At 37.9% G+C, this 16378-nt stretch overlaps 1 protein-coding gene and 1 long non-coding RNA gene across 5 annotated transcripts in view; one reads left to right on the top strand and one right to left on the bottom strand.

Moving 5' to 3' along the window:
* Window positions 1-8541, bottom strand: part of LOC147163716 (uncharacterized) — a 78970-nt gene extending 70429 nt beyond the window's left edge. Inside the window, exons 1-2 of one of the 2 annotated variants that reach the window (XR_015096900.1) lie at window positions 8408-8541; window positions 8038-8171 (exon numbers count right to left, since the gene is read on the bottom strand). This is a non-coding gene — a long non-coding RNA (uncharacterized LOC147163716). Of the gene's footprint in view, window positions 1-6623; window positions 6865-8037; window positions 8172-8407 lie in introns of those variants that run through there. The other variant, XR_015096901.1, reaches the window with a different exon arrangement.
* Window positions 7890-16378, top strand: part of fancl (FA complementation group L) — a 21348-nt gene continuing 12859 nt past the window's right edge. The window contains exons 1-5 of one of the 3 annotated variants that reach the window (XM_086093133.1): window positions 7890-8454; window positions 9247-9305; window positions 9507-9567; window positions 10382-10438; window positions 12035-12135. In XM_086093133.1, the coding sequence (XP_085949259.1) occupies window positions 8368-8454; window positions 9247-9305; window positions 9507-9567; window positions 10382-10438; window positions 12035-12135 (365 nt within the window). In that variant the 5' untranslated portion in view covers window positions 7890-8367. Of the gene's footprint in view, window positions 8455-9246; window positions 9306-9506; window positions 9568-10381; window positions 10463-12034; window positions 12136-16378 lie in introns of all 3 variants that reach the window. The other 2 variants (XM_086093132.1, XM_086093134.1) reach the window with 2 other exon arrangements.

Below are 16378 nucleotides of genomic sequence, written 5' to 3'. Positions count from 1 at the left end.
TCAATAAAGCACAAAGCTCTGACCACCTAGTCAACTCGTGAAAATATTAGAATGGGAAATGTTTTTTGAGTGAGTGCACAGATGCCAATCTGACAAGATATAAAAAGGCGTCACAAGCTTTTGTATGTGAACGACCTTGTCTGAGGCCCAAAGTCACTTTTGGGTGTGTGGAACCGCCACTTCTGCGCAATGACAAGGGCTTAAACTTGGAGATGGCAAGCATATTATGTTTAATTTCTCCCATCATACTTTTATTTTTGAAGCGGGTCACCACACTGAGGCAAGGTGTTCTATAATGAAACCTTGACTGTGAAGAACTTCATCCGCTGCTTTGCTACCTGGTGCCTATGTGACAAGACGACCCGCTTTGTTGCCAAGAGAATGAAGGAGAGCTTTGAACTGCTGACTGACAGCGCAGGGAAGCCGTTCCAGGCGTAAATGTAAATTATTGTTACTTACACGTTTAACCCAGCACCTACAACCCCCCCATCCTTTTCTCTCCTCGCCCGGTTCCTCATTGAGTTTGCACTGGTTGTGGAAGGACTATTGAGGGGTGAGGAGGGAACTGACACCATGTTGCCCTCTTTTGGCAGCTATTTGCAACTGCACCTCGCTGTCCTCTCACCTCAAAGGCAAGCTTGTCCATTATCAACTTCAGTGACATGAAGACATATGTTGAAATGGAGTGCTAATGAAGATTAATTTGGGGAAAGGGGGCCGGATGGGATGGAGTAAATTCTTAAATGGTAAAATTGTGAAACTACTCCAAAATAATGTGCTGTACTGCATACAGTATAACACAGCGACCAGAAAAAGCCAAGCCAATGAAAGAATATTAGATTAGAAATTAACATGTCTCAATTTTTTCTTGAAAAAATTATATCTCCAGGAGGCGGAGGACAAAAGAATGCAAACATACAGCTGAAGAGTATCTGGCATTTATTAAAATTGTCCATGCATTTTCTATAGTACACAATTTTATATAAATATGTCTGTGTGGCATGTTTAAAAAAAATAATGGCCATGATAGGACCAAATGAAATTTGGAAAAATATGGAAGGTCTAGTTTTGTTGTGGCTTGAGTGGAAATTCTACACCTGAATAATTTATTTATAATTTGCATTATGTCTATATATATATATAGGTATTTGCAACTGCATCTCTGTCCTCTCACCTCAAAGGTAGTTTGTCCATTATCAACTTCAATGAAATAAAAACATATGATTAAATGGATTGATAATGAAGATTGATCGGGGGAGTGGGGGGTATAATTGTGAAACTACTCAGTACAAAAATAAAGTGTTGTACTGTATACAGTATATCACAGCAACCACAAAATGCCAAGCCAATGAAAAAAATTTGGATTAGAAATTACCATGTCTCAAATTTTTCATGAAAACACCTTATCTCCAGGAGGTGGAGGAAAAAAGAATGCAGGTATTGCAAGTTTTATACCAACATACAGCACAAGACATTTATTAAAATTGTCCATGCATTTCCAATACTACACAATTATATATAAATATGTATTTGTGGTGTGTTTCAAACAGTAACGCCCATGACAGGACCAAATGAAATTTGGAAAAATCTGGAAGGTCTAGTTTTGTTGTGGTTTGAGTGGAAATTCTACACCAGAATTTATTTATAATTTGCATTATCAGACTAAGAGGATCAAAATGATGTTGTGCGCCGAAGCGCATCAGGCAATATAAGCATGACAGGGTTCCATATAGGGCACCTTATGAGAAAACAGGTGCAAACAGATAACGGAGATTAATCATTGACCACAGATTAGATTTAACGTCTAAAATAACATGAAATGGAGATTGAGGCTTGTATTCGGCAGTTGATCTTATTTTACATGCAGCCACTCCAGGGCTGAGCTGGCTGGCAGCGCCTGTCGTCAGGCAGCACTCCAAGCTTTTTCCACAAGATGCATCTCGACGGAATCAATAGGGCCCTCACAGCATATCATTAGACATAAGTATTATAATTACTTGTGTTATTAATTTTGACTTAATACCAGGGATAATATGATATGTAATTCAGCCCCATTGAGGGAAGCGAAAACAAGATAATCACAAATGCGTCTCTTAAGAAAATCAATGTTGAAATGGATATTCCAATAATGCCAAAGCACTGCCCCTCTGTTTTATTCTTATGCATATCCAACAATCATTTTCTGCATTCATTTGGAAAAAATGTAGAAATATGACCAGCATATTTCACATGGGTGCCCGAGTCCCAGGCAAAACAATATGGATTTGTGTTGCCTTGCAAACAATTTTAATAAAAAGCAATTGATTGGGCATCGAGTAGCTAGCCTGTAGGCGTGAAGCACTAGACCCCAGTGGGTCCAGATCATTAAAGTCCTCAACTGCTGGCACAAATTTGTTCAATAAGAGTCTGGAACTCGTGCTTCAGGGTTTGATTGGGATACAGCCGTGTCAAGCTGTTTGTGGCTGCTTCACAGACCGCAAGCGACTAAAGTGTTCTGAAACCAGACAGCCTATTTTGCTGAAACATGATAGCCATGTGTGATTGGAAAGATAAATAGCACAATTCTATCTCATCTTAAATGTGGTTAAGTGACTAGTGCATGGAAATACAGAGGAGTCAGCCTAGACATTGATGGCAAATATCACATGACAAGAATAATGGGACACTTTCGTTGGTGTGCACTGCAGTTGTACACGTTTATTCTTATTTATAATAATAAAAAAAAGAAAAAGGGGGGGAAAAAAAGCTCTCTCTATTTTAGACTATATTGGCTGGTAAATGATTAACAATTTGGTCAACAAAGTTATTTATCTTAAGTACAATTACACAAGACAGGGGACTTACTAAAGTGCTAAGTAATTCATACCAGTCTATTGATAATTATTATATATATTTTTTAACCTAATCAAAATAAGAAAAAGTATTAAATAGGTAAACACAACTATCCAGAGAACAAAAAGTACCAGTCAAAATATTTGGTAAAAAAAACTAATTTTCAAGGAGTGTACAAATGTTGTGTACATTGTATGTACCAGAGGTTGCCACTTCCATCTCTCGTCTCTTTCCATCGTTAACGCTTGTCCAAATTTTCGGCGAGTGCTTTATGACGCAAAGGCGTGGGAAAAAACTGAACCGAACCGGATCGACAGACGAAAACTTGTGTTAGTCGGTCTTGAGTCATAACGGTTAGAACTAATTTAACTTGTTAGCGGGCTCAAAGATCAAATAAGACTTTTTTTTTTTGCTATTTTGTTTTCTTCATACGTGATTGTGACTAATGCATGAGGGCCGAAGCACCAGAATGAGTGTGTTGAACAGGGGACTCCCTAACATATATATATATATATATATATATATATATATATATATATATATATATATATATATATATATAGTGGTGGTGTTACTATGTTAGTTTGCCCAATATAATCTTATTGCAAGTGTTGCACTTAAGGCAACCGGTCATTTATTTGAACAAAGTTAAACCCACTTTCATTTAACGAACATATGCCTCACGCTCGTGCACGATGGCCCTGAAGTGCAACACTGCACAAACAAAAAACTGAACACGACTGTAAACCAAAAAACACAAACCACATTAAAAAAAAACACTCACACAAACAAAACACTACAGCAAATTAAAAAAATCACAAAAACTAAACCGTAATCGCAAACACAAAAACGAAAAGGTAATCACAAACACAAATCTAAACACAAACACAAAACACACACACACACGTACAGGTATATTTTTTCAGTGTTTTATCATTTCAAAACAATATCTATGACTAAAAGTCATAACACAAAATGTATCACCCTTTGCTTTGTGTCAAACTTAACCAGCATTGGCGCAACTACTAAAGCATGTGCATGTAGTCAGATTCAAGCATAGACTTTCTGGACTCAAGAATCAAAGCTTTGCTGCTGCGACACAGATTTTAATTACCAGGTACTTTATTTATGCTTAGGATTTCAATTTCTCCCTACAAAGCTGGTAATGATATTCAAAACGCCTGCTGGCAAATGTGACTCCTTATTGTCTGCCGTCTTTCCTTCCCTCTAAAATATGAATACCTAGTTTTATATGGCTTATTTGTCCTCCAGTCACTTTGTAAAAATCTTTCTTCTGTGGCACATATATTTTTAAATGTGAGCCTTGCTGGAAGGAATGGCAATAAAGGGGTTTTTTTTTGGTTTGTGAAGAGGATCAATGTAGAATGTATTATCCTGCACTGCAGAGACTGACTTCAGTAATAAAAGAATTGATCCTTTAAAGTGAAGCTTATTCTGGGCCAGCATGGTAAAGGAGGACGGTCCATTTCAATACTGCACAGATGGAGAATCACAGCAGGCTATTTCACCGCCTACCCCAAAACTTATATATTATTTCAAAACAAATGTTAGATTCGGGGGGGGGGGGGGGCAATTAATTACATAGTGTAATTGCACACATTTTAGAGGAGTGTGGCCAACAATAAAACCAATCAGGGATAAGCAAGCTAACCAATGGCATGTATAGACACACAAGACAAAAGGGACATGTAAGAAAGAGTCAAAGACGTTGTGAGATATGTGCTCTCGGTTCACTTAATAGTTGTACCTGTCTGATATGATTTTGTCATCGTTCAAAACAGAAGATGCTAATGTTTGTAAATAGAGAATAAGGGAATAGTAACAAGGATGTGGTCATTCACAGGTACCTATAAGTGCACTTCACACACTCAAGGAGATTTGTGTTGTATGCTTGTACTACTACCCTCTTAAAAGATGAGATGATCAAAGATGTTTTCTATGTGTATCAATATAATGAGTCAGTCAAGGATTCTTGTGGCAGGGCTTGACGTAAAGTGTCTTTAGAAGTCATGCTTAAAATGCTGAAAAATAAATGTTTGGTCCGGTCCAAAGTGTCCAAAATTCATTCTATGAATTTTAAACTGATATGATGATGACCTCAAAAAGATGTTAAACTGTCTGACCTGGAAGGAGTTAATCAGAAAAAAACATTGAGGAAGTAAAGTAACCCCGCCTCCAGTTTTCTTTTTGTTTTGTTTTTCTCCCAATAAAGAGGCCATGGTCATACTTTTAACATATTTTCTTCCAGTCAACCCATAACATCCCAAATGTTTCAGACTAACGGAATGAATAGTCTCACAGCTAGTTTAGTTTTGTATATACATATCCCTATTTGTGACTTTGTATGTGCCTTTAATGTAAAAAAAATAATAATAATCTACTATAGCACAAAAGTTTTGTTTGCAGTGTTAAGCCAATACACGCCAAGATACACACCAAACCCAATTTTCCATCTGGTGCCCTATGGTCACCGATTGATGGATGAGGTGTGGGGGGCCAGGGCAGACACACGTTGCTTCTAATCCCATCAACTCTTGTCAGTCAGCAGTCTGCATAGAAACCTTTCTATGAGACCTGTAATCCATGGCTAAAACCTCATAAACTGTCCTCCCTCTTATCTGGAAACTCACATGCACACACGTGCGTACACACACGCACGCACACGGTCACACACACGCACACACACTGCTAAATATGCTTGGAAACACATGATAGCTGCTTCACTTAATACTCATAAATCAAGCTTAATAAATTTACAAAAGAAAAAAACATCAAAAGAAACATGAACAATCCAGCAATGTGTTCTGGCAGGCATTAAATTTAAGGTTTATGGTAAATGTCAAACTATGGACAAGATACGTAAAAAAATATACTGTTTTATTCTTCAGTTCATCCCTAATTCACTTTATTATTATTTTTAAAGAGAGGATTCTAGAATCTAGAAATGTTGACGGAAACACTAGAATATGCTTACACTTATCTATTGTTTAAACGTAGTGAACGTAAAATACAAACATCTAAAGTTGATATAGTTTCTGTATGTCTTTAATAGTAAGAATGTTTTTTTTTAACCTGTCAAAGGATTAAGGTGCCAACTCAAAAATGCTGCAGGAAAAAACTAAATTAACTATTCAAGCATTAAATCAATCAACAGTCCTGGGAACATGTACCATTATCATTCATATACATGCTAAACACCATGGGGGAAAAAATACTCTTTTTTTTTTTTGCCTCAAAAGCCAGCGAGGAGCAAGGAGGAGAGAGAGAGAGAGAGAGAGAGAGAGAGAGAGACGGAGGGTGCAGGACCCACACGCTGTAGTTCCAGCCAATTGCATTCCAGAGAAGTGACCATGGCCAGCGATAAACAAAGCACCATAGATCATCCCTCACACAGACGGAGCTCAGCAGTGGAGACAAGAAGACGTGAGAGCGGTCAGATTTAGAGGCACAGAAGGAGAAGCAGACCAAGACAGACGACAACAGAGAGCTCACCGCCTATATGCATCTGCTTCTCTTCTTCTATCCTCTCTTGCTAACATTTTTGATGCAGTTCTTGCAACCGGAATGTTATGAAAGCTAGTCATGCTGCGTGCTTGTAGATTTTCTTTCCAAAGAGCGAGCCACAGAGAAAGGCTGAGAGCGAAGAGGGAGGGGAAAACGTTGCTGCTTCCCCTACGGCTACATTTCAATGCGTCCTATAAAATAAATCCTCTGATTGTTCCAATTTTCCAAAGAGAACCAAAAGGGGAGAGAAAAAATGCAACACTTACCCAATCCTAGACACAACATTCAGGATCATTAGAGCCCAGTGTGCACCACAACAGAAAGCTGATATATTCCTCCAAAACAGATGTGCAAGAAGGGGCTGTGAGGTTCTCTCTCTTTTGTTTGTGGGCTGAATTGCTAGATTCCTCTGTTTGCATCAGCTGGCTGTTTGTTGCTGCTTTGAAGCAGGTGGATGACAATAGCATCAATCTCTCTAGGCACATTGTGTGTGGCAAGCATGCATTGTAGCACGTCTCTCACTGGCTCTGTACAGTATATTGACACATTCCAGTTCTCTGGCTTACACATTCAGGTTGGAATTTGAGCGAAAAGGGTAGTAGAGGTATACTATAGTAAAAATGTTGAATTTGCTATAGTTAAACTATTTGCCTTATCCCGGGGACAATTTGATAAATATGGAAGGATATTAGATAACAAATTTAAGGTAACAACTGAAAAATATGATGTCAGTTTTTGTCAACTTAATAAAAGCAACTTATTGCATAAATTGTGTTTGATGCATACAATTATTATTTTAATTATAAAGTAAAGCTACACTATTAGTGTCCTGAATTCTTTAGCTCTGAGATTATATAATGTAAGCAACAAAGTGCACTTTATGCTGGCAGTGTGTAATATTTAGCACCACTGATCTGAATATATGACTGGATAGCCGATAGGCCAAGACTTTTTAAGTCGCGAGGCCGCCATATTGCTACTCCCAAGAAACATTTCAACATACAATCCTATACATTTACAGTATCGAAATTGGAGAACATTTGAGACAGTACTTAGTAGAAACAGTATGATTTATGATGTTTTAAATACATTAAACATAAACAAGAGGACTTCAGACATTTTACAACTTGACTTAAATACATGTATATATATATATATATATATATATATATATATATATATATATATATATATATATATATATATATATATATATAATGATGTTTAGAGGAGGAAACTTTGGCTTTTGTTTACTGTGAGACAACATAAATACAAACGGAGCGACCAACTACCGACCGCAGGTATAGTGGCGTGCGACCTGGCAGAATGAGGGCGTGTCTCCTAGTATGACATCATCCAAGGATAACGTAATAATAATAATTTGTTTTATGTAAATGATGCTGCTGAATTTTAGTTCTGAAAGACAACAAAACTACTTTCACAAACAATTTTAAAATATATTAAACAAATAAATAAATAAATAAATGGACAAAGGGGCACTTTGGGCATCAGTGCCAAAAGGGCATGTGCCACGTTACCCATAGTGCCCCCACCAATGTTTTTAACAACCTGCAGAGATAGTTAAATTATTCTCCAATAAATGGTAAAAGTATGCTAAACACGTAAACACAACAGAAGAGTATCCCCCGCCCGCGGTTTTTGAAAGAAGAAGGTACATACGTAAAAGTTAGTCTTCCATTTTACAAGATTTTCGTTGAGTTCCTGAACGCATCTCTGTGACGTTTCCTTGTTTGGGTGATCATGGCGGGAGACAGAGTTCAGTTTACTTCCTCCACGACACGTACAAGCTGCATCTATGGGAGTAAAAACAACGCGTGATGCTTGCTCAAGTGTATTTCATTTAAAAACAAAAGTGAAAGTAATAGTCATTTAAAGTTTTGTCCAGGCAAACGATAAAGCAGGCGCTAGGCGTTCGTGTCACTGCTGCTAGCATTACTGAAAATAACAACACCCCCGAAGTAGTTTGGCAGAAGTTTCGAAAAGAGCTTGATGGCGTCCGTATTGGTTAAAGACAACCCAATTCTCTTACCCCTCAACGTGGAGAAAACTGTCTACGATGGATTCATTACTGTCCAGGTACGTGAATGTCAGACGACAGAACAGAAGTGCCGAAAATCATATTGGACCTCTGCTCCGCTGTGACTTGCGTCAGTGACACGCAGCACCGTTGTGTCACTTTTTTATTTTTTGAATTTTATTATGCTGTGCTACCGATATGCTTCAGATTGGTTCTGGTCTGTTTTTTATTGTGCTTTGTTGCTTTAATGGTTCCAAGGCAAATATGCAGGCTACAGTTATTGAAACTGCTCCGCAAAGGTTGCAGGTTTGACTCCCAGTTTCCCCTTGATTTCTTACCTTATTTCCAGTACTGTACTGTAGCATAATGTGCACCATAAAGGCTACTTTGTAAAATCGCCGTAAAAAGGTTGTTATCTCATTGAGGACATGAATGTGGCAGTTGACTTCTTCACTGCTTTTCTTACTAATATTCTTGTTTTTCTATTTTTTGGGTCATCAATTCTGGATGCATGTTCCTTTTCCTAGCATGTGCAGTCTGTAGTGTTCAGTCTGGTCAATAAGTTATCCAATTAATTACCCACTATAATTACTGTATACTAATTAATTTAAAATAGGACTTAGCTTTATTTTTCAAATGCATCATACAGGTATTTGCTGAAAACTGTAAACTGTAGTTTCAAGCTTATTTATTCGGATTTCAATTTAAGTAAATAACCAAGTTAAATAAAACTAAGGATTCCAAGGCTCATTATTTGAAAATACTGGTGCCAGTTTGTTTGTTTAAACAACATATCATTGTTCAAAACTTGTATTGTAACATGTCACTTTACATTACATTTGTTTAAACAGGAGAACGACCTGAGACTGAGAATACATCTACCACCAGATCACCAACTCAAAAAGGCCAAGTATGTAGATGATCACAGATGTATGGCTGATATTATTAAACATGTTGGTTTTACAACAACAACAACAATCTTAATTAGTCTCAAGCAAATTGAATTGGGTATAGTAAGGGGAGACATCTAATATTTGGCCCCAAACCTTAACTATAGTTTTTTTTTTTCATTCTAAGCTGTAGGTATAATTATATATCCTTTTTGTTTTAGGTTGCATTGCTGTTGGAAGTTAAAACACCTGTTACATGGATATGAACACATTGTAAAGCAGGTAATTTATGCTCACGCAACAGCAGTATTTTCCAACCTTCATTAGGCCAAGGCGCCCAAAAAATAAAATAGAAACCTCTCACAGCACACCACCAAACAAAAATGTCATGAAAAGCATACACTGAAAAAATGATAAGCGCATCTCAATTTATTCACAAATGTACTTAATGTGAAATCTGTCCGTTCTGTGAATGACAGCGGGTTCTGCCAGCTAGTGGAAGAGCATTTAATTGGTTTTGTCTGTCACTAAATGGCAATGGCATAGATAGATGGACAAAGATACATTATTTGTGAGTCAAATAACTAATACTTTTTGGACCAATCAAGGGATATTGGATAATTTCCCACAGTAGACCTGATGATCTGTCATGGCACACTAATGCACAGGGATCACTGCACTACAGTATGCACAAACTATACTGACAAAAATCTTTGATTGATTGTTTTTGTCTGAGTCATTTCACATCTTTTGTGTAGACTGTGTCATACCTGGCATTGTTGCTGTGCACCCATCAGGCACACTTCACTCACAAGCGGAGAAAAATATTTTTCACTGTTTAATTAACACTGCCTGGAAAATGTCCCTATTTGTTATGTGGTCCCTCAGGGTTATTTGCATGAGATTGATATTTCACCTCGGGCTGCAAAGTTCATTATTTTCGCAGCCTTTAAGCTATCATTAATTATTAAAGGAGGTGGCAGCCCCCATTAATCACAAGCACGTGTTTGATTTGAATGGCTGGCTTGAAACGAAAAAAAAAATTGTGTCACTTTATTATCTTGCCATTCAAGGATGTCTCTTCCCTCTCTTGCAGAGGCTGCATCAGTCGACTGATCTTGTCAGTTTCCTTCTGGAACTGAAGACTGTCTTGGTAAGAAAGGCAATGATATATTGGGTAGGGACGCTTTCCTGACATTGTTGGTTTATAAAAAAAAAAGTACATGGGAATGTCATACTACACTGTAATTTGTAATAAGTTCACACACACACAAAAACGAGCCTCAAAATTCTTAAGTAAAGCAGGTAATCATCTGCCGACTGAAAATTACATCACAGCGGCTCAGAGCTAAGGTAACGACCAATCACGGCTCAGCTTCAGAAAACAGGTGAATTGTGGGGCTTAATAGAACATATTATTGTAAAGAAAAAATAAGGTTGACTTCCCCTTTAAATGGTACTTGTAAATAAGAATAATAATGTTGCATCAGATTTATATGGTGATTTTCTGTAGCACGCTCACCACCAAACATATACCAGTGTGAGTGGCGCTGGATGCAATGTGTGTGAAATGTCTTCCACAAGGACACAACAACACGACTTGGAGAAAGCGGGATTCGACCAGTCTGGTTACTGGACGACCCGCTCTACCTTCTGAGCCACGGCCGACACCAAACTTAGTTGTAAAAATAAGTTATCTTTAATTAAAAAAATTAAAAATAAAATGAGCATTCAGAGTCCCAGACATGGCCACATCAAAAACATAAAGTTAACCTGCAAACTTGAACGAACAAATTCAGATTATAACAAAAATACGATTCTACGTGACAATGTGCAGGAAGATGTCTCTTCTCGTTTGTTTATATTCGGAGTTTGAGTGTCCCATTCAAAGCATGGCGTCAGTGGGTAATTGCGCATGTGTAATCGAGAGATGCTGAATGTTGCAGAAATCTGCCGAGTTGCTCTGGCTTGTGCAGACTTTTCCTGCCCACTCATATTTCAAAGTAAAGGTAACTTGCTGCTGACAAGTTTGTTTACTTCCCACAGTAGAGAGTTGTCTTTACTTACTTAAAGTGAGGGAGACTCAACAGAATAAGCTGCAATGAGTTGGGGATAGGGATACTTAACTCATTGAGCCATTTTCAGCAGTAAAAAGTGAATATTTTGTCCAGAATTAATTTGATAACTTCAATATTTTTCATGTACAAAATGTCCACTTGCTGTCGACTGAAGATGACATCACCTGTGCTGAGGAAGTAGGTAACGGCCAATCATGGCTCAGTTTGCTAACTAAACCCAGAAAACAGGTGAGCCATGATTGGCCGTTACCTATTTCCTCAGCACGGGTGATGTCATCCTCAGTCAACAGCAAGTGGAAACATTTTTTTTTTCAAGTATTGTATATAAAAAAAAAAATGTATTTATCAAATTCATTCTGGAGAAAATACTGTACTAACTTTTTACTGCTGAAAATGGCTCAATGAGTCACGTATCCCTTTAAGGTCACTTTTTGTTTTAAGCTATACAATCGCGTTTTACAATGCATTGGTAGCATCGACGTGGAGGCGCCGACTCACACAAACATTTTATTTTTTTAAATTAATGAATTGTGTACAGTATACACATTGACCCTTTCTTAATTTGGCCGTATTTATTTTTTCGTTTGTTTTTATTAGTGAGTTGATGACGCAGTGAGAAGTGTTGTAATGTGCATTGTAATCTGGTGTCATTTTTGTCTTTGTTATTGCAGGAAGTGTGCCTAAAAAAACATCCAATGTGCTACTCTACTATTCCACCTCCACAGTACTACTCACAGCTCATCTTGGAAATGGAAACCCTTGGGTGGGACAAGTGAGTGAATGAAGCCTGTTGAATTAATGCACATTGCAAATAAATCCCAAATCATCTTCCAAAGAAAATCTAGCAAAAGATTAAAAAAAGTGGAGCCAGGTCATTGCTGTTCATTGATAGGTCAATGGGATATTGTCCACCTTCCTCTGTTGAGGATGAATTTAATTGAACATTGAAGTACCCTTTGAAATATATTGTGGATTATTATTATTATTATTATTATTATTATTAGCTGGCCATTTCCTTCCGCTTCTTTTAAGTTGGGTGGCAGCAATCTAAGCAGAGAAGCCCAGACTTCCCTCTCCCCAGCCACTTGATCCAGCTCTTCCAAGGAGATCCTGAGACAATCTCGAGGGAGAGCTCGGACACCCTGCAATAAAAAACTGTGGGTCTGTAGGTCGATGGACCGCTAAATCGAGAGCTTTGCCTTTTGGCTCAGCTACTTCATCACCATGACAGACCAATGCATAGTCTGCATCACTGCAGACGCAGCACCAATCCACCTGTCAATATCCCGCTCCATTTCATGTTACCTCTTCAGGCTGTGCCAGGTGCTCGCCATCAAGCCCCACCTACGGGCCTGATGACATGCACCCAGGCAAGGGGAAACTGAGGTCTGTACCTGTATAATGTAATCATTATTGGAAGTCGCTGAGCTGTGGTCCCTTACTCATTTGCTGAAAACAAACAACGCTATACTCTGATTATTTATTTATCTATTTATTTTTAAATACCAGTACACTCCCATGGTGACACCACGTGACCTCACAAGCCGCCAAAGGGATCTGAGACCAATGTGTTTGTGTGTGTGGCTGGGTTAAAATAACTTTATTTGTAGTTGATAATTGTTAATAATTGACTTGATGAAGCCATCCTCCATGCAATGTGGCGAACACAGGACAATTCTGGTTCCGAAAGGATTTGGTGTTTCTCCCAAAAATAAATCGAAGCAGTTTATTCCTCAACTTTTCTGATATTGGCGGTTGCTGCAAGGTTTTAGATTCTGCGCATGTCGCCTTTAGTCATTTTTCTGAATAGAGTGGGTGTTTAGCAACCGCGGAATTTATAAATGCCGAAGCGCAAATATGCAGGGGTTCACCCCCACCCACACCGTCTCACACACGGTGATTTTTTTTCCCCCGATGACAAATTTAACCAATGATATTGGTAATATGGCGTTTAAATAGTAAAGCTGTGGGTGATTCGTGAGTTAGTACGTTACATGTATTCCGTTACTCCCCATTGGTTCTAGTGGAGTTGGGTACACACTTCATCTATTGGGTCTTGCTTTTACTGTACTAAACCTAAAACCCTATAAAAAACAATTGTTTAAAAATCTGCATTATAATAGCGACACAAAATATGAAGGACGGTTAGCCTGCTTAGAAGTGCCTTGGTGTGAATTTTGGGGAATTTTTCTTTTCTTCTTTTTTTTTATCCATATCCTTGCAAAGGGGCCATATGATCTCTTCAGAAACTTACCATGAAAGGATTCATTTTATACGATGCTAAGAACTTTAGGCTATATCGCCTAGCCCAAGTACCACTGTACTTAAATGTCAACATGAGAAACATAAGGAGGCGAAAAGAAATGGGATACTCTTTGAGCAACATTAGGTGATGTCCTTGAGTGGCCAACTTTGAATATAATACCAGAATCAATGACTTTTAGAGTTATACTGTGCTTTCACTCTACCTGTGCTTAATAATCAAGTAAGAATGGAGACTGCAGTTGAGTGGGGCAGTGAGTGAGTAAAAGTTGGATATTTTTAGTTGGTGTTAACAGTAACAAAGATATTGGGTTCATATTTTCTCTTTAAATCCAAGTGGCAAGGTGTCGTGAAACAGGTGAAGATAGCTTGTAAGGAAATAAGGAAATAGTTTTTTCTGTAACTGTCAATGTGTTTTTTAATTGGAGTATCATTCACTGCCATGCTCTCCCAATAGTATGCTATGATTGGCTGGCCTGCTACAACATAACTCCACACTAACAAATGGTTCTTATTTTTAGTTATAGTTAAATGCTAGTTGCGTTTAATAACTGGCAGTACACGTTGTGGCTGTTCCCTGTAAATACCACTGACTTCTCTCCTCAGGAGGAGTGGAGGGCAGAAATGAGATGGCGTATCTCTTCTCTTGTCTGGATTAAGCCTTGGCTACTATACTCATTTTCCACTTTTCTCTTAATGACCACAGCTACAATTATGATATTAGTAAAATGCAAATAGCTCTAATTGAAGACTCTCAGGTTTTAATAGAAGTAGTTGAAGATATACTGGAAATGGGACCAACATCATTTTCAACGTGGCAGTATGGTTATGAGGCATTATACACAGTGGGCCTCAATCTCCAAAGCACTTGAGATTCGCTTAGTGTCTTAATTGGCACAGGCTGTGTTAATAGTCACTAGGGTTTTTCAAATGTAATTCTGTCTGCTGATTGGACCAGGTAAATGAGTTGTACTCTCTCTCTAGTCTCTATTACTTTGGACATGTCTCTCCATGAGTGCATTTTGAGAGTTTGGTCATCTTAATTGGTCGAAGATGGCATACCATGTGTTAATTATTGAAACATGAGGTTAAGTAGGTTGGTTGGTATGATATCACATGGCCCCGAAACAGGACTGATCGCTCCCAGGTTTTTATGGCTTTACCCTTTATGTATCCTCACCTTAAAAGTTACTGTAGTTGTTTGCTGCAGAATGAAATGCTCTTCCCGAGCTCAACTTTTTAAGCTTAGCTAGGTGAACTCCTAAACCGCCTGTAAATCTGTTTTTTTTTTCTACATATAACCTTGTGGCGTCAGTGTTAATGTCCCTGTAGTAAACCAGTTAGCATGTTAGCTAAATTAGCATGACATGATACATAAAGTAATGGTGGTTTTAACGCCACAAGTAACATAATATCTAACCACATATAACCTTGTGGCTTACAGGCGGTTTAGGAGTTTCTGGCAAACTTGTATCCATGAGTATTGCCTTTAGCCAACAGAGGGAGCGCTCTCCTCTCTCCTCTCCTGAAAAGCTGGAAGGCAATCTCGCGCTCAAAGCCCCGCCCTCAACCCCGACCCCGCCCCTCACGTTAAAACACTGCCAATAAGTTGAAACTGGAAAAAAAGAGAACTGAAACTGAAAACCAGAGTTGAAACTGAAAACCTGTGACACTTGGAAAAAAAGAGTGTAAAAAAAAATCTGCAGATTGGCATTGAAAAAGACATAATACAAAAAAATATGCCTAAAGAAAATAGTGTTTTTTTTTAATGTCTGTATTTATTTTTCAATACCAAATCTTATTGTTAGTGTTGTGGCTCCATAGAGAAGAAGAAAAGAAAAACAACAACAACAAACATTCAGAAGACCAAAAAAAAAAGAAGAAAGAAGACAATAATTTATAGAAATAGTAAGTAAATAATATATCTAATACATTAATTTAACTCAATAATACTAATAGTATTGGGCTAATTACAGGGCTTCAAATATGTTCAGACAAATCATATTTAAATTGTTTGTGCTGTTGCCCTATATGTGATATGTGAAAGGATTTTTTTTCTTTTGCAACTCTCTAATTTAGCTTGTTGCAGTCTTCTAGTATTCTGTGCTGTTGACTGGTGGTAGCGCAAAAGACACAAAGGATATGATGGGGCTTTAGCTGGCGCCATGAGTAAAGTGTGATGTCACGGGGTTAGACTTTTCATAGAGCCACAATTATTGAATTAACACATTCGACAAAGTGTCAGCTTTTTTCTTTGGATGCTTGTCACTATGTTCACTTGGACACATATATATTAAATGGTCTTGCTTGACAGATTTGTGTATTTATAGCTGTTAACCATAATGGGTTTTTTATTGTTCTAGTCTATACTATTTGTGTATGAGTACTCGAGGATATTAAGTTATCATGATGCAGAAGCTGTCTTCTGCTGCTAGATTCTATTTATCTACTTTTGGCATCATGCACTGCTATCAGTATCAAAGCACTGCATAGGCAAGGATGTGTGCGAATTACAAAAAAGATTGTGTGTTTGAAGATAAATATAGAGATACAGTAGATATAGAACGATTGGGGATAAGAGGTGGAGAAAGGGAAGCAAATTGGCTTCATCATTACATTCTGCATTTGTATGTGTAGACTTGAACGTGGATGCCCTTCACTTGTGTTTGATTGCAAGTGTGCGATTGAACGGTCATGTTTATGAGCTACTCACTGCGGACATCGTCTGCCATCATTCTATCACTTTTCTAAGA

Source organism: Leptonotus elevatus, chromosome 13, assembly GCF_054856555.1.
Source record: "Leptonotus elevatus isolate MCC_2025b chromosome 13, RoL_Lele_1.0, whole genome shotgun sequence".
Classification (NCBI taxonomy): Eukaryota; Metazoa; Chordata; class Actinopteri; order Syngnathiformes; family Syngnathidae; genus Leptonotus; species Leptonotus elevatus.
The sequence above is the reverse complement of the archived record's forward strand: the minus strand, read 5'-3'. Positions and strand labels throughout refer to the sequence as shown.